The following is a 22724-nucleotide window of genomic DNA, read 5'->3' on the forward strand; positions in this document are numbered from 1 at the left end:
ATGAGAGCAGAAGGCACTGAGCAGATGTGACAGACATTGAATAGTCTGGACCACGGTGGAGAACGTTCTGCTGCCTGTGACATACTCCAGCATAACCAGTTTGGCAGTCGGTCAGTGATGGTTATGATAGACTGCTGTATCCTGACTGCTGTTAGGTACCGGGATCAAATTCTCAGAACCATTTTCAGTTCTTCCTGTAATAATCTCCCCCATTCTGGTCCCTTTCTGTAGTAGTGTCCTTCATCCCGGTCCCTTCCTGTAGTAGTGTCCTCCATCATGGTCCCTTCCTGTAGTAGTGTCCTCCATCCTGGTCCCTTCCTGTAGTAGTGTCCCCCATCCTGGTCCATTTGTGTAGTAGTGTCCCCCATCCAGGTCACTTCCTGTAGTAGTGTCCATCATCCGGGTTCCTTCCTGTAGTAGTGTCCCCCATCCTGGTCCATTTGTGTAGTAGTGTCCCCCATCCAGGTCACTTCCTGTAGTAGTGTCCATCATCCGGGTTCCTTCCTGTAGTAGTGTCCTCCATCATGGTCCCTTCCTGTAGTAGTGTCCTCCATCCTGGTCCCTTCCTGTAGTAGTGTCCCCCATCCTGGTCCATTTGTGTAGTAGTGTCCCCCATCCAGGTCACTGCCTGTAGTAGTGTCCGTCATCCGGGTCCCTTCCTGTAGTAGTGTCCTCCATCATGGACCCTTCCTGTAGTATTGTCCCTCATCTTGGTCCCTTCCTGTAGTAGTGTCCTCCATCATGGTCCCTTCCTGTAGTAGTGTTCCCATCTTGGTTCCTTCCTGTAGTAGTGTCCTCCATCCTGATCCCTTCCTGTAGTAGTGTCCTCCATCCTGGTCCCTTCCTGTTGTAGTGTCCCTCATCCTGGTCCCTTCCTGTAGTAGTGTCCTCCATCCTGGTCCCTTCCTTTAGTAGTGTCCTCCATCCTGGTCCCTTCCTGTAGTAGTGTCCTCCATCCTGGTCCCTTCCTGTAGTAGTATCCTCCATCCTAGTTCCTTCCTGTAGTAGTGTCCCCCATCCTGGTCCCTTCCTGTAGTAGTGTTCCTCCATCCTGGTCCCTTCCTTTAGTAGTGTCCTCCATCCTGGTCCCTTCCTGTAGTAGTGTCCTCCATCCTGGTCCCTTCCTGTAGTAGTATCCTCCATCCTGGTTTCTTCCTGTAGTAGTGTCCCCCATCCTGGTCCCTTCCTGTAGTAGTGTTCCTCATCCTGGTCCCTTCCTGTAGTAGTGTCCTCCATCCTGGTCCCTTCATGTAGTAGTGTCCTCCATCCTGGTCCCTTCCTGTAGTAGTGTCCTCCATCCTGGTCCCTTCCTGTTGTAGTGTCCCTTGTCCTGGGCCTCTTCAAGAAATGATTTCCCCATCTTTGCTCCTCCCAGTGATAATGCCATCCGTTCTGGGCGCTTCCAGTAATAATGCCCCCATCCTCTGACCCATGCTATAACAATGTCATATATCCTGGGCCCCTTCTTGGTATTGATTGGCCGGGATCATGAATTGCAGTGTAAGAAGTTGGCGGATCTCTGCACAGTAATACATTTCACCCAAGGACGCACATCCAGGTGAAATTGGAGCTGACCCTGCTCTCTTCCCACATGGGTCTGGCTGCAATCGTAGAGGGTGCAGAGGATCGTTACGCCCCTGGGGAGGAGAACCCCTGGACATCAGTCATCATCTCACATGGAGCACATGTCAGAAGTGCTTAGAGACATTGAGTTGCCATGATATTTTATTTTTTTGTGCATTTTCGACTTTGTACTTTGATCTTGAGGATGATTTGGAATCCAGCGCTCGACTGGGTGATGTTTTTGGCTCCCATTACTTGCGTTCTCCAAAAAAAATTTGACGATCAACGTCGGTAAAGATCTTACGTTCATCAAGATCCGATATGTGATTCAGGCCTTCCTTTAACATTTTTAAGCAGCGAATAATATATACAGTGGGGCAAAAAAGTATTTAGTCAGTCAGCAATAGTGCAAGTTCCACCACTTAAAAAGATGAGAGGCGTCTGTAATTTACATCATAGGTAGACCTCAACTATGGGAGACAAACTGAGAAAAAAAAAAATCCAGAAAATCACATTGTCTGTTTTTTTTTCATTTTATTTGCATATTATGGTGGAAAATAAGTATTTGGTCAGAAACAAAATTTCATCTCAATACTTTGTGATATATCCTTTGTTGGCAATGACAGAGGTCAAACGTTTTCTGTAAGTCTTCACAAGGTTGCCACACACTGTTGTTGGTATGTTGGCCCATTCCTCCATGCAGATCTCCTCTAGAGCAGTGATGTTTTTGGCTTTTCGCTTGGCAACACGCACTTTCAACTCCCTCCAAAGGTTTTCTATAGGGTTGAGATCTGGAGACTGGCTAGGCCACTCCAGGACCTTGAAATGCTTCTTACGAAGCCACTCCTTCGTTGCCCTGGCGGTGTGCTTTGGATCATTGTCATGTTGAAAGACCCAGCCACGTTTCATCTTCAATGCCCTTGCTGATGGAAGGAGGTTTGCACTCAAAATCTCACGATACATGGCCCCATTCATTCTTTCATGTACCCGGATCAGTCGTCCTGGTCCCTTTGCAGAGAAACAGCCCCAAAGCATGATGTTTCCACCACCATGCTTTACAGTAGGTATGGTGTTTGATGGATGCAACTCAGTATTCTTTTTCCTCCAAACACGACAAGTTGTGTTTCTACCAAACAGTTCCAGTTTGGTTTCATCAGACCATAGGACATTCTCCCAAAACTCCTCTGGATCATCCAAATGCTCTCTAGCAAACTTCAGACGGGCCCGGACATGTACAGGCTTAAGCAGTGGGACACGTCTGGCACTGCAGGATCTGAGTCCATGGTGGCGTAGTGTGTTACTTATGGTAGGCCTTGTTACATTGGTCCCAGCTCTCTGCAGTTCATTCACTAGGTCCCCCCGCGTGGTTCTGGGATTTTTGCTCACCGTTCTTGTGATCATTCTGACCCCACGGGGTGGGATTTTGCGTGGAGCACCAGATCGAGGGAGATTATCAGTGGTCTTGTATGTCTTCCATTTTCTAATTATTGCTCCCACAGTTGATTTCTTCACTCCAAGCTGGTTGGCTATTGCAGATTCAGTCTTCCCAGCCTGGTGCAGGGCTACAATTTTGTTTCTGGTGTCCTTTGACAGCTCTTTGGTCTTCACCATAGTGGAGTTTGGAGTCAGACTGTTTGAGGGTGTGCACAGGTGTCTTTTTATACTGATAACAAGTTTAAACAGGTGCCATTACTACAGGTAATGAGTGGAGGAAAGAGGAGACTCTTAAAGAAGAAGTTACAGGTTTGTGAGAGCCAGAAATCTTGATTGCTTGTTTCTGACCAAATACTTATTTTCCACCATAATATGCAAATAAAATGAAAAAAAACAGACAATGTGATTTTCTGGATTTTTTTTTCTCAGTTTGTCTCCCATAGTTGAGGTCTACCTATGATGTAAATTACAGACGCCTCTCATCTTTTTAAGTGGTGGAACTTGCACTATTGCTGACTGACTAAATACTTTTTTGCCCCACTGTACATAGATAAATAAAATAATGCAAAAACAAAGAAAGTTTGGAAAGAAAGAAACAAATAAATTAATGATAAATGAAATAATTACTGTTTTTCATCCATGGGATATCACAGCTGAAGAGCTCTCGGCACTTGCATTACTCGCTGATATTCATTCCTAGGCCCCTGGGAAGCTCATATCGATGCATTATTTTTCATACACAATGTGACATACAGTAATAATACTGCATCTCTAAAAGGGATTCATTGTACGTGTGCGCCTCTCGTCTCCGCAGCAGGCTTTTACTGCTGAGAGCCTCTACAGTATATTTTCCTCTGTGTCTATAGATTCCTGAGTGGAGTAATAATAATACCAAATGGCTCTTGATACATCTTACGACCCGTGATACACGGGGGGATACAAGTGGAATGACGATGAAGCGGGAATCAATTCGAGAGTGACGCAGACTTTTTTTTTTTTTCACTCTCGCGCCGCTAAGATCTATCATGTTCTATGCTTTACAATTACTGTAGATGATGATATGTTTTTAACCCCTGAGTATTGGTCAGCGCACAATATTTTGAAGACACCAAAGTTCTTCAGACTTATGACTTTTTAACTTAACTTATTAACTTTTGTTGAGAAGTTTGAAATTGCAACAAGACTAATTTTGGCACAGTTTTTGCTGCGATAATGGAGGCATTTAAAGGGTGTTCTTATGGCAGCAGGCGACACTTGCTTTCTAGAAGGAGCGCCAGATCGGTCTATGGGCTGCGCCGATTAGACACGAAATGTGCCGTTAGTGGTTGACCCGTGGGATCCCAGCACCGGCTACCGAGATGGGGAGTTGTTGACTCATCAGTGGTGTTTCTCATCTATCGATCATGTATGTCGTCTTCCAGATCCAGTGTTGCACGTATGTGTCCTATCAGTGGTTTTTTTTTATGGACAGAACATGTGCCCATTAAAGTCTATGGGGCTGTTCACATATCCGTGTTTTTTTACGGACCTTGTGTTCGTGGAAAACTCATGGAGACATGTCAGGGAGCACGGATGACTAGGGCCACAATCAGGGGCGGACTGGCCATCTGGCAATTCTGGCAAATGCCAGAAAGGCCTGTCTGGTCATGGGCTGCCTTGTCTGCTATGTTGCTAACAGAATCGGTGTTCTCGAGATAACCATACTGTTAAGAGTTGTGACGGAGCACAAAGTCGCTGACTCCGTCACTTACCCCAGCAGGCCACGGGTGTCATTAGAAATATTGGTCTTGCAGCAAATCTTCCTTTCCTCCATCCAGGGTAATATTAGCAGTGATATATCCCATCTGGTGCTTGGGGACGAGGACAACATGGGCCTGTGTAATTTCAAATGGCAAGGCTGAATTTCAGTCCCAGTCCGTACCTGGCCACAATACAAGTCTATGGGTCCGTGAAAAAGATATAAAGCACATGGATGTCATCAGTTTGCTGTCCGTATATAACATTGCAAAAGATAGGAGATTTGTCATTTATTTCTTTATCCCTCTTTAAAATACACTGATGGTAAAAATAGACACATGGACCATGAGCAGATCTGTTCCTAAAAAGACCGCCTTGATAAAATCACCCTACGACATGCCATAAATGCTCATTATAGCTCAAACCTCAGCAGCCATAAAAAAAAAAAGCTATTTCTGTGTACAAAAAAATCCGTTCAAGCAGAATAAATGCAGGTAAAGTCAGCAAGTTAAATGGAATCTATCACCCATTTTTTCCCACCTATTCTGAGAGTAGCATAACATAAGGGCAGAGAACCTCATTCCAGTGATGTGTCACTTACTGGGCTGCTCAGTACAGTATAGTTTTGATAAAATCCCTGTTTTTTTCAGCAGGAGATCATTAGAGGACTAGTAAACCTGCTGCCAAGCAGACAGGCACATGCATGAGCTCCGTATAACCCCACCCCACCAGTGATTGGCAGCTTTCTGTGTACACAGGCAGAGAGCACAGTGGTGTGAGCGGGGTTATACAGAGCTCAGCATTCAGAGAGCTGCTAGATTTTGCAGCGGATAAAACTGTGATTTTATCAAAACTGCTGCAAGCAGCCCGGTAAGTGACACATCACTGGAATCAGAGTCTTTGCCCCTACATCATGCTGTTCTCAGATGGGGTAGCAAAAAACCTACCGACAGATTCCCTTTAAGAATGGGGTTATGATATAATTACGGCACAATTTTGGCATGAAGATAGCGGTCTTCCTGGCCTCCAAGAATACTTATTAGGCTGTGTTTTGCTGTTTCAATATAATCAGTGTTTTATCAGCAGGAGATTATCACTCTAGGACTAGGTGCTTCCTGGTCCAGCCATGCCCCCAGCACTGATTAGCAGCTATCTATCATTGTACAGTGTACACAAAAAAAAGCTGTCAATCAATGATGTGGGCAGAGTTATACAGGTCTCAGCATTTAGAGAACTGCTAGATCTGTGGCAGAGAAAACGGTGATTTTTTTTTTTTTCAAAGGTGCAGCAAGCTGTTTTGTAAGTGGCACATCACTGGAATAAGGGTCAGTGTCCCTACATAATTGGATAGCAAAAAAATGGTGACAAAATTCTTTTAAAGGAAAGGATTGGGTAGATCTGGTGAGGTTTGATTATGATGGAGTCTTAGCTTTATCGGGCCTGGAGATATTGAACATTTTTAGGCATGGATCTCTGACGTCTGTGTATATAGTAGCAGCCCGGTGGATGCTTCTCATTAAATCCTCCTTGGTATTAATTAAATCCATTATGGAAATGATGTTTCAGCTTGCGCCTATTCAACAATTTATCAAACATTAAACTTGGCTCGATCTTTTCTTTTTTGTTGTTGGCATCTTTAGTTGGACTGATCCAAAGGTTCCTGATCCTTCAGCTTTACATCCCGCTAGGACAAGATTTCTCTGCTGAACTCCTGTGAGTAAAAGAAGCATCTGCATAATTTCTGCGCTGGAGACACTTGATCAATTGATTTAGTACTGACAGCCATTAATGGGTTCTGGCATATTTTCACATTGGAAAGTATGACTTATGAAGTTAGCGGTAATTAAAGTATGACTGCACTTTCAGGTGACTTTTCAGAATAAGCTGCCATGTCCGTGTACATGAGGAACAAGACAATAACTGATCAATATCTGACTTGCATCCTCCATCATTCTACAGTTTTTTCCTCTGCAGTGAAAGCCTCATTTTCTCTTTGTCTCTTTCTTCACTTTTCCCCGCTCAATAGACTTCTATAAGCAGAAGGTGTTTTTTGATCCTTCACTAAAGACAGAGCTGTAGACAGATTCGAGCAGTTTTTGAAAGGGAATGATCAGTGTAGGAGAAAAGATGAGTAAATAGTGGGGAAGGAAGCATTTTCCTCTGATAATATGTACAGTATTATGCCGGGATCACACAATACCCGGCACTCGGGAGCGGAGCATGCGGCTGCATGTATTTTTATGCAGCCGCACACTCCGCTCCCGAGTGCTGTCAGCAGTGACGGCTATTAAGATGCGAGTCTCGTCCGAGTTTCTCACATGTGTGATCTCGGCCTTACAAATGTTCTCATCTCTATAGCAGAAGGTGTTTTGATCCCTCACTGAAGACAGAGCTGTAGACAGATTTGAGCAGTTTTTAAGAGTGAGTTATCATTGCAGGAGATAAATTAATATTAATAAGTGGGGAAAGATGCATTTTCCACTGATAATATATACAGTATTACAAATGTTCTCATCTCTAAAGCAGAAGGTGTTTTGATCCCTTGATCCCTCACTGAAGACAGAGCTGTAGACAGATTAGAGCAGTTTTTGAGAGTGAATGACCAGTGCAGAAAAGAAAATAATATTAATAAGTGGGGAAGGAACCATTTTCCAATGATAATATATAAAGTATTACAAATTTCCTCATCTCTATAGGAAAAGCTGTTTTGATCCCTCACTGAAGACAGAGCTGTAGACAGATTCGAGCAGTTTTTGAAAGGGAATGATCAGTGTAGGAGAAAAGATGAGTAAATAGTGGGGAAGGAAGCATTTTCCTCTGATAATATGTACAATATTAGGCCGGGATCACACAATCGAGAAACTCGGACGAGTCTCGCATCTTAATACCCGGCACTTGGCTGCATGTATTTTTATGCAGCCGCACACTCCGCTCCTGAGTGCTGGCAGCAGTGACGGGTATTAAGATGCGAGTCTCGTCCGAGTTTCTCACATGTGTGATCTCGGCCTTACAAATGTTCTCATCTCTATAGCAGAAGGTGTTTTGATGCCTCACTGAAGACAGAGCTGTAGACAGATTTGAGCAGATCATTGCAGGAGATAAAATAATATTAATAAGTGGGGAAAGACGCATTTTCCACTAATAATATATACAGTATTACAAATGTTCTCATCTCTAAAGCAGAAGGTGTTTTGATCCCTTGATCCCTCACTGAAGACAGAGCTGTAGACAGATTAGAGCAGTTTTTGAGAGTGAATGACCAGTGCAGAAAAGAAAATAATATTAATAAGTGGGGAAGGAACCATTTTACAATGATAATATATAAAGTATTACAAATTTCCTCATCTCTATAGGAGAAGCTGTTTTGATCCCTCACTGAAGACAGAGCTGTACACAGATTCAAGCAGTTTTTGAGAGTGAATGATCAGTGCAGGAGAGAAAATGAGACTAATAAGTGGGGAAGGAAGCATTTTTCTCTGATAATATATAGAGTATTACAAATATTCTCAACTCTTTAATTTTTTGATTTGTGAAGACAGGTTACTATTGTCACTATGTAAACAAATTTAATTGTTACTTTTTAAAATAACAGTAAATTCAGATCATTCCTGAAAGACATCATGGACAATGCACCTCTGGAAATGCATAAAATACTGCTACCTAGACAGTCTCTTTTTAAAAGAAATAGTCTACCTTGTAAAATAAAAATAACAGATACTCCCCTCCTGTACTGGTGCCATTCCAGCATTGTTTGTACTGGAGCTACCCAGGGATTGACAACAAACATTATTATGCCATGTGGGCCCTGTAGGCATACAGTGTCCACTACTGGGCTGCTACATTCTCATGCTTTCAGTCCAAGGGAAGTGATAGCTCAATAGAGCTCAGTAGAGACCACTGATTGCCTGCAGGGCTCGTGTAGCATAACAATGTCACTCGAGACCCTTGAAGGTGTGTATCTGTTATTTTATGTTATTTTAAAAGGAGGACTACCTCATTTAAAAAGGAATTGTTAAGGTAGTGGACAACCCCTTTAAATGCATTATTGGGTCTGTCAAACAGTTGAGTGTGGATGAATAGGACATTTTAACAATGACACTTTGCTGCCATTATTGCAGTGTGGCTTTAATACTCAACTTGCCTTTATATTCAACAGTTTAATTTTTCATTTCTTCAAATTATATCATATGAACCAAATATTTTACTTAAAGGTGTCGTGCAGTCTTAAGTTACAAGTCTGCAGTCATTCTGTGTGGCTGCAGACTTGTGAATCTTCACATCGTTCGTACTGCCACATTCCGACTAGACGTGTCTGGCCCTGCTCAATGCAAGTGTATTGAGCGAGGCTGAAAACGTTCTAGTTGGAATGTGACCGGGAGTATGCATATTGTATACTTGTGTAAGGAGGTGGTGAAGAACCTCACGTGCCTTCTCTCTCTTGGACGCTGTTCATACAACGACGTGCAGCACCTCAGCATTCACTGATGTAATGTGTGGTCTCCTAATGTTACTGTTATGTAGTATAATGTATTGCATCTGTATGTATTGAGCTTAAGTTCAGGGATAGATTAGGACATAGTATAGGACCATAGGGTAATAGACTAGAGGGAGGCATTATAGAAATAGGATAGAATAGGTTAAGAGATAGGCGGCACAGGGGTTAATTTACTGGGAGGGCCAACATAGAGCAGGGACGTTGTTAGGTTGCTTCCTTGTTTGGGTCAGAAGCCCGGGCAGAACGTGTGAGCAGAGAAAGAGCAGAAGATCATACCCATGGGGATAAAACTGTGGTAACAGTAAGGGGCCTCAGGCTGAAAAACAGTGCAGATGGGCACCAGCTTAAAGGGATCATCCGCAATTAGGATCAAGTGTCCATAACCAGGGCGGGAACCGCAGTGAAAGTGTTCCTGGCACCTCTTCCCAGTGGAGCCGGACAAAGGGATGATAAGAAGCTGGTGATGGAAAAGAACAGGAGGGACACGTACCGTCCAAAAGATACGGGAAACTGTCAGAACAGTTTTACATATAGAAGACAGGATATGGCTTTTTGTAAGCGCCATATGTAAATTGAGTCTGGAAGTACACTGGAGGCATGTCAATGCACTTGCAAGAAATGATCCCAGTGTGTGGACCCGCCTCCAGTGCACTTCCAGCATGATTTGCATATGACTTACGCTAAATTTCTTATGACTGTTACATTGGATCTCTCAACTAAAAATATAGATTTTTTTGTGGAATAAGCACTTGTATAGTCATGCCACTGCTGCCGTATGAAATACCCGCCAACAGGTTCCCTTTAGGTGTATGCTCTGCTACAAGGTACCTTATATGTTCACATCTGTATATTACATAATGGGCTTATAATGCTTAATTTATAAGAAAGTTTTAGAATAAATGTTTTTACCTAATGGGCACCTTCCAAAATTTATCTTTCTATGGTCGCCTTTTAGTTCTTTCTATCTTAAAAAATTACTCTTACAAGTTGTAAATTGTCTCTTTAGAGAGGAAGAGGACTTGAACTCCAGCGCCACCTATTGGAAGTAGCAAACATAAATGTCGTTATCAACCCTTTAACGAGCCTTATCACATGACTTACAATTAAAGTCAAAGCGGAATCTCAATTTGCAGACACGTGTTTCTGGCGGTTACCCTTCCTCGGTGCAAAGCAGAAGATTTGATTTGGCTGTATGAGAGACCTCTGACTGGGGACCTAAGGGATAACGTTTCTCCATGTGGAGAGTTACATGCCAGGGTAAGGATACTTATGGGCCATGCAATGCTCCTTTGGGAAATTAAATATGCAAATTGTCTCAAGGACTTGAACTCATGCTTTGCACTGAGGAGGGGTAATATCCTGAAACACATGTCTGCAAATTCAGATTCTGATCTGGCTTTCATCCTATGTCATATGACAAGGCTCCTTAAAGGGTCGATAATGACTTATGACTCTGCTTCTAATAGCTGGCACCAGATTTAAAGATCTCTTCCCCTCTGAATTTATATTTCTAGTTTTCCAGAGCAGAATTGCACGGCCTATAAGTCTCTTTACACCAACATGTCAGGCATGTCACTGTCCACAAGTAGAAACGTTACCCCCTTATTATAAGATGAATAGCATGAGACCATACATACTATAGCTGAAGCCGATGGAAAATTTAGGGACTTGGGTTATGTGCACACAGAATATTTATAGGCGTTTTTGGAGCAAAATTTGTGTGGAAACTTAAAATCCTCCTCCTCCAAATCTCAAAACTCCTGTAGGAATTTTTGCATCCTTGCCTAAAGTTGTATTCATGCAGGGGTAAATTATCAGAAGGTATTGCTACCCTTCGGATGAGACTGGGTCTCCCCTTCCCAGGATGATGGGGTGTGATCGGTCAACAGGAGGCCTTATTTTGGTTTCCGAAAATGAATATCCCTTGCCCTACGAACCTCACCGTACATTCCAGCCCCTTCAAGACTGTTGGAAATAATCTGTTGTGATTTTATTAGTTCTCGGACAGAAAACGCGCCTAAAACAACGTATCCTCATCATCAGCTCAAAGCAACCGAGCTAATCGAAAGGTCACGAAAAGAAAAAGAAAAGGCTTTTCACGTCTCAGCGTAGATTCCGTGTATACATGTTGTGCAGCATGTAACACAGTCTTTGCATACAGATGAATATGTCTGCTTCAAGGTTGATTTGATCCTTTTGCATTCTGCTGCATAAACAGGCAAGAGCCCGAACAAGGCCGTTCATCATTTAAGGAAAAAAATGGCAAACTAAGACCGTCCTTCGTTTCGGGTCTGCTGTGCCGAAGGGAAAAAAAAACATAATTTAAGCAAAAGAAGTAATGTACTTATTTTCCTTTCTCTGACTGAGATCCCTGATAGGGGAAAAGTTTTCGAAGACGCAGCGACAGTGCGATCACTCTTATTATGTATATCATATATATATATGACTAATTACAGCCATCTGCTAGGTATAAGAAGACGTCTACTGATATACGTCTAATTACTGGCTGTTTACTTCAGATTCGTGGTTTGTTCCATGCAGAAATTGATAAAAAATTTACAGCTGCTGAGCTAGTAGCAGTGTTTTTAAGGACAAGAAGGACTCGTCTATACATATTGATAAGCTTTTTTGCAAAAAAATGTATGCCAAGCTGCTCCACCACGTCAAGGTAACCCCTATTGAAGCAGTCCCTATCTAATATATTTAAAACCTGAACATGTGAACAGTGTCTAAATGAGCAGGATTAAGACAGGCGCTTACCTGTATGGGCTTGTGGCGTGAGACAGCTCCTTTTGTGCATGTCACACAAGAGAGGGGTGGGGTCTCTCAAATCATGTATAAGCATGAAAAAAACTGGATTAAAAACACATGTGAAATGCACAAATGTGAACAAGTCGGTGGGACAATGTTCACACCACCCACTGATTGAAACACAAAGCACAGAATGAAAAATGTGCAAAAATACCTTGCAGTAAGACATATAATAGTAGTCAGCAAGTGCTGATAAAAAGATGACAACAAATACAGGGTATTTAGTGGATACTTTTTTTTGCAAAAAAATGTATGCCAAGCTGCTCCACCACGTCAAGGTAACCCCTATTGAATCAGTCCCTATCTAATATATTGATAAGCTCAATATATTCATTATGCTCCTATTAGTCACTGCCTGAGCCAAAGCCAAAGCTAAGGCCAGCATCCGGCAGTGATGCCAAAAACCTTCCCGCTGCTGTTCATGTTCATAGCACGCTTTATAGGATCTATGGGCTACATTTACAATGTTATATCTATTTTCAATGTGTTTTTTTATTTTATCAGTACCAAAATTAGACTCCTTATTACTACTTTTAAGGCTAGGGTCACACCACCGAGTGAATCATGCAAATCACACTCCGATCAAACTCTGTTTAGAGTTGGATCAGTTTGCGACCATAGTGCTCGGGAAATCTCAAGTAACATACTCGCTCATCACTATCCTTAATCTTTATTTTAATTTTAATGAATATGTTTTGAGAATGATATGGTAATACATGGGTATTACAGGTTTGTCCCCAATTTCCTCCTTTGTCATCCACTGCCCATTTATAATTGCACATTTGCTAAAATCAAGATAAAGTGTACAACCCCTTTAACATCCGATAGAAAGTCATACGAGCAATGCAGTCAATCAAGAACCGGGACAGTCGTCTACTCCATGTGCAATCTTCCCGTATTACTAAATAAGCCCTAATTCCGCACACGCTGTCTACATGTTTTATATCTAAGAACTGAACTAATTTCAGTGTAGAAAAATACTTTTGTTTCCTCGCCTGAAAAAAAAAGAAAGAAAACACAAAAGAAATAAGCGCATTCCCATCTGCTATACAATTTATCTAATCACCCTCTATAGTCTTTGCGCACAATTTCTTGTATACCGCCACTTTACTTGTCTTTTGTATATTAGGCTGACACAAGCATGAAGCACTTTACTCCCCGTAATTACATTGTTTGCCTGCGTGGCGCAGAACATTCCACAATGCAGAGCAACTCAAAGGGAAGAGAATATTCTGAAGGCAAAGTCGGGAGGTGAAAATCAGGAGGGAATCCCCTTGATTCTGACAGTGAAGATGAATATTAGGAGCCGTGCAGTGATATATCTCATTAACCTGTCGAATTAGCAACTCTTACCACTGTGCCGGCTACGACTTGTGCTGCTTTTGCTTTCATATCTGCAATACAGAAATAGATCTTCCTGGCAGCTTTATTTTACTTACAGAACATAATAATTTAGGAATGAATTCTCAAAGGTGCTGCCTGGTGCATTCTTAGTAATAGCAGAATTGTTCAGAGATTAGGGGTGTGCACGAGCTTACATACAAGACGAGGAAAGGCAAATCTAGCCGAATCTCTTCAAGCACAAGCCGGAACTACGGGAGGAGAGAGAAGGGCAGGCATACAAAATCACAATGATCCTTAAAGGGGTTGTCCGGGCTTTTCACATAATCTCAGTACATATCTGGGCTGCAGAATTATGACAATAAGTAATTTACTTTCTGTCACTAGTTTGCACGGTTTTCTAGATATTCTGAACAGAACGTCCAAGGGGGGGTGTTATGGCATTGAAATGAGAACTAGTCGTAACCTCCTTCTCTACTCCACACATGTCCTCTATAGCAACAACCCCACCCTCCATAGCTACAAGCCCTACCCGTCCACATGAAGCAGCCCTCATCACACAGTAACTAATTTTTCCCCTCCAGCAGCCTCAGTGCAGAGAGCAGAGAGCTGCTCCTCCCCCAGACACACACTGAATAGTTATCTATGGAAAGTGAAACTAGTGAGGAGTGAAAATCGTCCTGTATTCTGGGCCACTCCATGATTACAATACATAACTCATTATCAGTAATTCCTTCCCTCACTGTCCCAGGCTGCTGGCAGCAGTGAGAACAGACTGTGTGATGGCCAGTGATGGGGGTCTGCAGCTTCTAATCTGCACAGGGGATGACAGTCACTGATGTAATCTGTTCTGTGACAAAGCCTCTGCTGTGTGAATGAGACGGCTCTGTGTCACTGATGTCTTCACACAGCAGCAGATTTGGTGGAGTGGCGACGATGGTGAGAGTTGCACTCAGCATGCTGGACTTGGTTGCTGAGAGCTGGACTCAAGCATGCTGGACTTTTTGGCAGAAGCTGGACTCATCTTTGGGACTCTGGTTAATGGGCAGCTGCAACTGGTGGTGGACTCTGCTCCAAGGCTGCACTATGGTGAAGGATCCAGTTATGGTGATGGATCCGGGTGGAGGAGAAGATACAGGTGGTGGGCTCTGTGGCTAGGAGCATACACAACAGAGCAAAGCTAAGTGGTGTTTCCCCTGTATTGTCATTTTTTCTCATGTATGTTTAGTGCAGTGGTGGGATTAGTTTCCACACCGACCAATTCCCTAGTGAGGGTTTAGGTTTAGGGCGAGCTACGGTTTTTAGGTTCCTGTGCATCGCCCGGTGCGGAACAGGCATAGGGAACGTTAGGAGTGCAGGGACACTGGCTCAGGGGAGTTCAGGAGGTCTCCACTTCCCTATTCCCTATTGCAGGGCCCACCATTGTTAATGTTACCCAGGTTCCCCTTTATTATTTAAATTCGCCTTACTGGAGGCGGGGTTTCCAGACTACTTTATTTATACGTGTAATATCTAAATTCGCCAGTTGGAGGCGGTGTATCCAGCTGCACGTCCTATTATTTAAATTCGCCCAACTGGAGGCGGTGTACCCAACTGGTCATGTTTTCAGGATTTCCATAGTGTTACATATGTGAGAGAATTCCTGATGCCTTGGTGATACTTCCATCACATGTGAAATACTAAGGAAATCCTGAAAACATGACCTGTTGGGGTCCGCGAGGACTGGAGTTTGGGAACCACTGCATTAGACTAATGTCGTCCGAACACGGTGATATCGACGCGTTGTGCCGACTATCTAATGAGTATGGTGGAGCTAACCAACTGATCATTGGGAGAGATGTCGATCGGACATGTCTGATTTCGGACTGACAATCGCATTGTTCTCCCGGAAAGAAGCCACCGGCTGACGGTGTCAGTTTGTGGCTTTTTTCATAAAGAACACAGGAGCGTTCGGCTGAATGAGCTCCTGTGTATGGCTCCTGAGTCGGCTGAGATGACAGTCAGCTGTCGGCTAGCCATCTAATGTGTATTGCCATCGTTAGTCCAATTTTAGACCATTTATATTAGTCTAAAGTCAACATCAATCCGTCAACGAGTCTTGCAATATGACTATATTGCAAGGCTCGTTGAAAGGGTTGATATTGACTTGTAGGATCACTGCTTCCAATAGATGGTGCTAGAGTTCTAGTCCTCTTCATCTCTGAAGAGACAATTTGCGTATTCAATTTCCCAGAGGAGCATGCATGGTTTTTAAGTCTCCTCACTCTGGCATGCTAGGCTTGACATGTCACTCTCCACGAGGAGAAATGTTACCACTTTGTCTTCCTCCATAACCAGCACTACACTTATCCTCATGTTGTGTGTGCGCTAAGGCATCTTAAGTCCAATCAATTAAAGACGGCCTGTCACCAGATCAAAAGTGTCCAGTTTCACTTTTATTTTATTCCTTCTGCTCTCCCAAGTATTCCTTTTATTTTTGCAATCCGCCATATGGTTCCTGGAGCTTTTTGTGTAGTGACATATGTTATGGTTTTTACCATTACCATTACTTTTACCAATTCAGAATAATAATGAAAAGCATCCTAAAGACACACCCCAGAGGATCCTGTGAGCACCGCCCCCTTGGAAAGGCCATAAAAATTAGCACCAAATTAAAAGGCTCATGTCTCTGCAACCGTATGACAGATTAAAAAATAAACTGAATTCTCAGGAGAGCAAAAGGAATAAAATAAGAGCATACAAATTGCTACATATGACGTGGAGTAGAGTCCTCTTTAAATAGGCCTGGACTGTTATCCCAGGCTTAACTAATAGGTCTGGTAATGGTTCTGGAAAAAAGCAACAATATTTTTCTAAGGGTACACAACATCTTTTAAAATGTCACAAGCACTTAGTAATTTATTTATATGGTGTAAATATTCACATTTTATTGTTCCATAGCTCAGACGTCACATTGAAAATATAGCAGACACTTTCTCCCCCAAAGGAAATGTATAAACTAGTAATTACAAATGTACACACTCTACACACATATGCCATACACAGAGGATATAGCGCAGTACTTCTTGAATCTTGGTCATGAAGTTCAGCCCACACACCGGCTGCTTTCCCTGTGCGGACTGAATGCAGACGGCCATCTGTTAGAATGGAGGAGCTGTCCAGGTGCTGAATTGCCACACTGTATTGTTAAACTGCCAAGTTTTGTAACGCTGTAGAAAGAACTATAATTTAATATCTAGAACCCAGCATTACATGACATGAATTTTTGTAAATGGGAGTGGACGATTGACATCCCCTAACTTTGTTACATGTGTTTGTAAATTTATACGTCCAAAGAGAAACCTAAGATATAACTTTAACCATAATAAATCCAAAAGCAATGAAAACTAATGTAAAGGTTTATTCATAAATACAGAGATATTAAAGGGGTTCTCTGGAATAAATAACCAATTTTCTAATATTCTGAATGATGGGAAATCACCTATATGGACCCTCTATCAATTAGAGTTTGACAATGGGGTTGTCCACTACTTGGACAACCCCTTCTTGATTTAAATGTTGGGGGTTAAATAAAAAAGCTTATACTCACCTCCCGTGCCGACACCATTCCCGCGGTGCCTACACTCGCCCTCCATGGGGCTCCTGTGTTGTTGTTGTTGTTGTTCTGGAACTTTTATGCTGGCGCTAGAGTTGAGCGAAACGGGTCGAAAAAATTCAAAAGTCGCCGACTTTTGGCAAAGTCGGGTTTCATGAAACGAAACCCGACCCTAGGATGAGGTCGGCCACGAGGTCGGCGACTTACGCGCCAAAGTCGCGTTTCAAAAGTTTGTTTTGCGCTCTTTTTCAGCCAATCAGGATCCACGGACACTGTGGGCAACATGATGACCTAGGCACGGGTCACCACCATCTTTCAGAAGGGCATGCAAGTGATTGGCTTGCTTTGGTGGGCGTCACAGGGGGTATAAAAGGGCGTGCACGCCGACCGCCATCTTACTTCTGCCGATCTTAGTATAGGGAGAGGTTGCTGCTGATTCTGTAGGGAGAGCGTTAGGCAGGGAAGAAGACAAAAAAACTGCTTCTGCTGCTAGCGATTTGGCCTGCACAACACACAAGTCACTGTGTGTGCAGTGCAAGGGGAGGCTATATTGTGGTGTATCAGTGGTGTTGGTTGTTGGGCTGCCTTTTAAGGCTTCCTGACACGCTGGCATTGCTGTTTACCCACTGCTCCGCAAACTGCTTTTTTAAAAGCAATCCAATCTCCCTTATCCTCTAGTCACTTTTGTCACAGCTGTGCCATCGAGCCTGTCACATAGCGCTCAGATATCAGTGGGCCTCACACAATCCACAAGTGTCCAGTGTCCAAAAGTGTGCGCAGAGATTCAAAATCTCCATTATCCTCTCGTCACTTTGGTCACAGGCAGCTGTGCCATCGACCGTGTCACATAGCACTCAGATATCAGTGGGCCTCACACAATCCACAAGTGTCCAGTGTCCAAAAGTGTGCGCAGAGATTCAAAATCTCCATTATCCTCTCGTCACTTTGGTCACAGGCAGCTGTGCCATCGAGCGTGTCACATAGCGCTCAGATATCAGTGGGCCTCACACAATCCACAAGTGTCCAGTGTCCAAAAGTGTGCGCAGAGATTCAAAATCTCCATTATCCTCTCGTCACTTTTGTCACAGGCAGCTGTGCCATCGAGCGTGTCACATAGCGCTCAGATATCAGTGGGCCTCACACAATCCACAAGTGTCCAGTGTCCAAAAGTGTGCGCAGAGATTCAAAATCTCCATTATCCTCTCGTCACTTTGGTCACAGGCAGCTGTGCCATCGAGCCTGTCACATAGTGCTCAGATATCAGTGGGCCTCACACAATCCACAAGTGTCCAGTGTCCAAAAGTGTGCGCAGAGATTCAAAATCTCCATTATCCTCTCGTCACTTTGGTCACAGGCAGCTGTGCCATCGAGCGTGTCACATAGCGCTCAGATATCAGTGGGCCTCACACAATCCACAAGTGTCCAGTGTCCAAAAGTGTGCGCAGAGATTCAAAATCTCCATTATCCTCTCGTCACTTTGGTCACAGGCAGCTGTGCCATCGAGCGTGTCACATAGCGCTCAGATATCAGTGGGCCTCACACAATCCACATGTGTCCAGTGTCCAAAAGTGTGCGCAGAGATTCAAAATCTCCATTATCCTCTCGTCACTTTGGTCACAGGCAGCTGTGCCATCGACCGTGTCACATAGCGCTCAGATATCAGTGGGCCTCACACAATCCACAAGTGTCCAGTGTCCAAAAGTGTGCGCAGAGATTCAAAATCTCCATTATCCTCTCGTCACTTTGGTCACAGGCAGCTGTGCCATCGAGCGTGTCACATAGCGCTCAGATATCAGTGGGCCTCACACAATCCACAAGTGTCCAGTGTCCAAAAGTGTGCGCAGAGATTCAAAATCTCCATTATCCTCTCGTCACTTTGGTCACAGGCAGCTGTGCCATCGAGCCTGTCACATAGCGCTCAGATATCAGTGGGCCTCACACAATCCACAAGTGTCCAGTGTCCAAAAGTGTGCGCAGAAATTCAAAATCTCCATTATCCTCTCGTCACTTTGGTCACAGGCAGCTGTGCCATCGAGCGTGTCACATAGCGCTCAGATATCAGTGGGCCTCACACAATCCACAAGTGTCCAGTGTCCAAAAGTGTGCGCAGAGATTCAAAATCTCCATTATCCTCTCGTCACTTTGGTCACAGGCAGCTGTGCCATCGAGCGTGTCACATAGCGCTCAGATATCAGTGGGCCTCACACAATCCACAAGTGTCCAGTGTCCAAAAGTGTGCGCAGAGATTCAAAATCTCCATTATCCTCTCGTCACTTTGGTCACAGGCAGCTGTGCCATCGAGCGTGTCACATAGCGCTCAGATATCAGTGGGCCTCACACAATCCACACGTGTCCAGTGTCCAAAAGTGTGCGCAGAGATTCAAAATCTCCATTATCCTCTCGTCACTTTGGTCACAGGCAGCTGTGCCATCGAGCGTGTCACATAGCGCTCAGATATCAGTGGGCCTCACACAATCCACAAGTGTCTAGTGTCCAAAAGTGTGTGCAGAGATTCAAAATCTCCATTATCCTCTAGTCACTTTGGTCACAGGCAGCTGTGCCATTGAGCCTGTCACATAGCGCTCAGATATCAGTGGGCCTCACACAATCCACAAGTGTCCAGTGTCCAAAAGTGTGCGCAGAGATTCAAAATCTCCATTATCCTCTCGTCACTTTGGTCACAGGCAGCTGTGCCATCGAGCGTGTCACATAGCGCTCAGATATCAGTGGGCCTCACACAATCCACAAGTGTCCAGTGTCCAAAAGTGTGCGCAGAGATTCAAAATCTCCATTATGCTCTCGTCACTTTGGTCACAGGCAGCTGTGCCATCGAGCGTGTCACATAGCGCTCAGATATCAGTGGGCCTCACACAACCCACAAGTGTCCAGTGTCCAAAAGTGTGCGCAGAGATTCAAAATCTCCATTATCCTCTCGTCACTTTGGTCACAGGCAGCTGTGCCATCGAGCGTGTCACATAGCGCTCAGATATCAGTGGGCCTCACACAATCCAAAAGTGTCCACTGTCCACAAGTGTGTGCAGAAATTCTAAATCTCCCCTGTCCTATAGACACCTTGTACCTTGTTTTACATTACTATATAGTTTGTTGGATTTTGTCTACATTTCTACCAAAAATGAGGAAGGCTGGTGGAAGAGGCCGTGGAATTGGGCGGGGGTTGGCAGCTGGTAATGATGGTGTTGGTGGTGGATCTGATGGTAGTGGCAAGAGCAAAATAGGACCGAATGCAGGAGGTGCTGACCCTGCGTCATCGTCTGGCTACATAAGACCTCGAACGCTTAGTTTTCTAGGAGTTGGCAAACCGCTTTTAAAGGCAGAGCATCAGGAAAAAGTTTTGTCTTACATTGCTGACTCAGCCTCCAGCTCTATCGCCTCCTCTTCTTCAGTTGTAAAAAGTAAAAGCACTGAGTCGTCATTGGAGGCTCATGTTCATGAACCACACCTTTCCTTGTGTCCTTCACCCCAACCAAGATTGAAGGATGACGCAGGCCATACTACTGATTACTCCATGGAGCTGTTTTCACATACCATTCCTGGATTATCAAGTGAAATGGTGAATTACCCAGGCCAAGATGAATCTGACATGGAGTGCACTGATGCACAGCCGCTGATGGATGATTCTGCTGGTACATTCACTCAGAGCACTACATTGTCCTCGCAGTGTACAGAGCCAGATTTTGACCCTGATGAGACTCAGGTGCCCCTTCCCGCACACTATACCACCATACACGGTGACACAGAGAAAGGTGCACATGACATAGAAGAGGAGGTGATGGATGACCCAGTTGTTGACCCAGATTGGCATCCATTGGGGGAAGAGGGTGCTGCTTCCAATAGCTCAGATGAGGAGCATCCACAGCAGACATCGACATCGCAACAGCTGTTATCTGGCAGGCCCGGAGCACTCCAAAGACAGGTTCCAAACATCAAAAGAGTTGCTGGACAGCTTGTCCAGAGGGTCAAAAGATCACAGCGTGCTAGGCCGCAAAATGTCTGCCAAAGCAGGAAGAGTGCAGTGTGGCAGTTTTTTGAACAAAATCCTCATGATCAGGCCAAGGTTATCTGTAAGAAGTGCGCAAAGACCTTTAGCCGAGGGAAAAATCTGAAAAATTTGAATACCAGTTGCATGCTTAGACATTTAACCAGCATGCACTTGCAAGCGTGGACACAACACCAAACCTCAAGTGCCACATGTGCAACTGATCACAACGAAGGTAGTCAGCAACGCTACATTGTTTCCCCCACTGTAAGCCCACCGGTTAGCACAGCAGCAAATGTTGAGGTGTCGTTGCAAGACCACAGCAGTCAGGGAATCCCACTGTTATATCAATGAAAGACTGATTCTAGGCCATCAGAAAGAACACCAACTCCATCACCATCATCAACCCTCTCTCAGTCCGCCCTGTCCACCGCTACTTCCACCATATGCAGCTCTCAAGTCCAGCTCACCCTCCCAGACACTATGAGTAGGTCAAGAAAGTACTCAGTCTCTCATCCGCGTACACTGGGTTTGAACGCCCACATTGCCAAACTAATCTCGTTTGAGATGATGCCCTTTCGGTTGGTGGAAAGCACAGCTTTCCGCGAACTCATGGCCTATGCAGTACCACGCTATGACCTACCCAGTCGCCACTTCTTCTCTCGCAAAGCCATCCCAGCCCTCCACCATCATGTGAAAGACCGCATTGTCCATGCACTCAAGCAGTCAGTGAGCGGAAAGGTGCACCTCACAACTGATGCATGGTCCAGTCGGCATGGCCAGGGCCGTTACGTGTCCATCACTGCGCACTGGGTTAATGTGGTGGATGCAGGGTCCACAGGGGACAGCGGTGGTGGGACAGTGCTGCCTAGCCCATGGTATAGGAAACAGTTGGCTGTAGGCGTTCGACCCTCCTCCTCCTCCTCCTCCTCCTCCAGAAGCGAAAGCTCGTCCACAGAGCGCAGTCGTACGAGCACTCCATCTGTAGCTACCACTGTTGCACACGATGTGTCCCCCTATCGAGCAGCTAGTGGAAAGCGTCAGCAGGCTGTGTTGCAGATGATGTGTTTGGGCGACAGACACACCGCCGAGGTGCTGGCCGAGTACTTGAAGCGACAAACTGAGTCATGGCTGGGCAGTGTACATCTTGAGGCAGGCAAGGTAGTTAGTGATAACGGCCGTAATTTTGTGGCAGCCATAGCCCTTTCAAAACTCAGCCACATACCTTGCTTGGCTCACACCTTGAACCTGGTGGTGCAGTGCTTCCTCAAAAATTATCCGGAGTTAACAGCCCTGCTCCAGAAGGGGTGAAGACTGTGCGCGCACATCCGCCGGTCGCCTGTACACTCCATTTGTATGCAGAAGCTGCAGCGATTGCTCCACCTTCCCAACCACCGCCTCATTATCGACATTGCAACAAGGTGGAACTCCACCCTGCACATGGTGGAGCGGCTGTGCGAGCAGAGGCAGGCCATAATGCATTTGTGGGAGGATACACGGCCAGGCACTTTGAGAGCAGACATGGAGTTGACAGGCGTGCAGTGGTCGAAGCTGAAAGACCTTTGTAAAGTCCTTCAGTGTTTTGAGGAATGCACACGGCTGGTAAGCGCAGACGACGCCATCCTAAGCATGAGCATCCCACTTATGCGTCTGCTCATGCAAACTTTGACGCACCTTAAGGAGCAGGCGTCTGCAGCCAATGTTGATGAGGAGGAAGAGGAGGAGGGAATCCTTGATGACATTCAGCCATT

General features: G+C 44.6%; 1 protein-coding gene across 2 annotated transcripts in view; it reads left to right on the forward strand.

Annotated features, from left to right (window-relative positions):
• The window catches only part of CFAP20DC (CFAP20 domain containing), a 459179-nt gene that overhangs the window by 65004 nt on the left and 371451 nt on the right, over nt 1–22724 (forward strand). For both annotated transcript variants that reach the window (XM_073569809.1, XM_073569810.1), the window contains exon 5: nt 6375–6447. In XM_073569809.1, the coding sequence (XP_073425910.1) occupies nt 6375–6447 (73 nt within the window). The remainder of the gene's footprint in view (nt 1–6374; nt 6448–22724) is intronic.

The sequence above is a fragment of the Dendrobates tinctorius genome, unplaced genomic scaffold (genome assembly GCF_039654945.1).
Source record: "Dendrobates tinctorius isolate UK_male_01 unplaced genomic scaffold, ASM3965494v1 ptg000027l, whole genome shotgun sequence".
Lineage (NCBI taxonomy): Eukaryota > Metazoa > Chordata > Amphibia > Anura > Dendrobatidae > Dendrobates > Dendrobates tinctorius.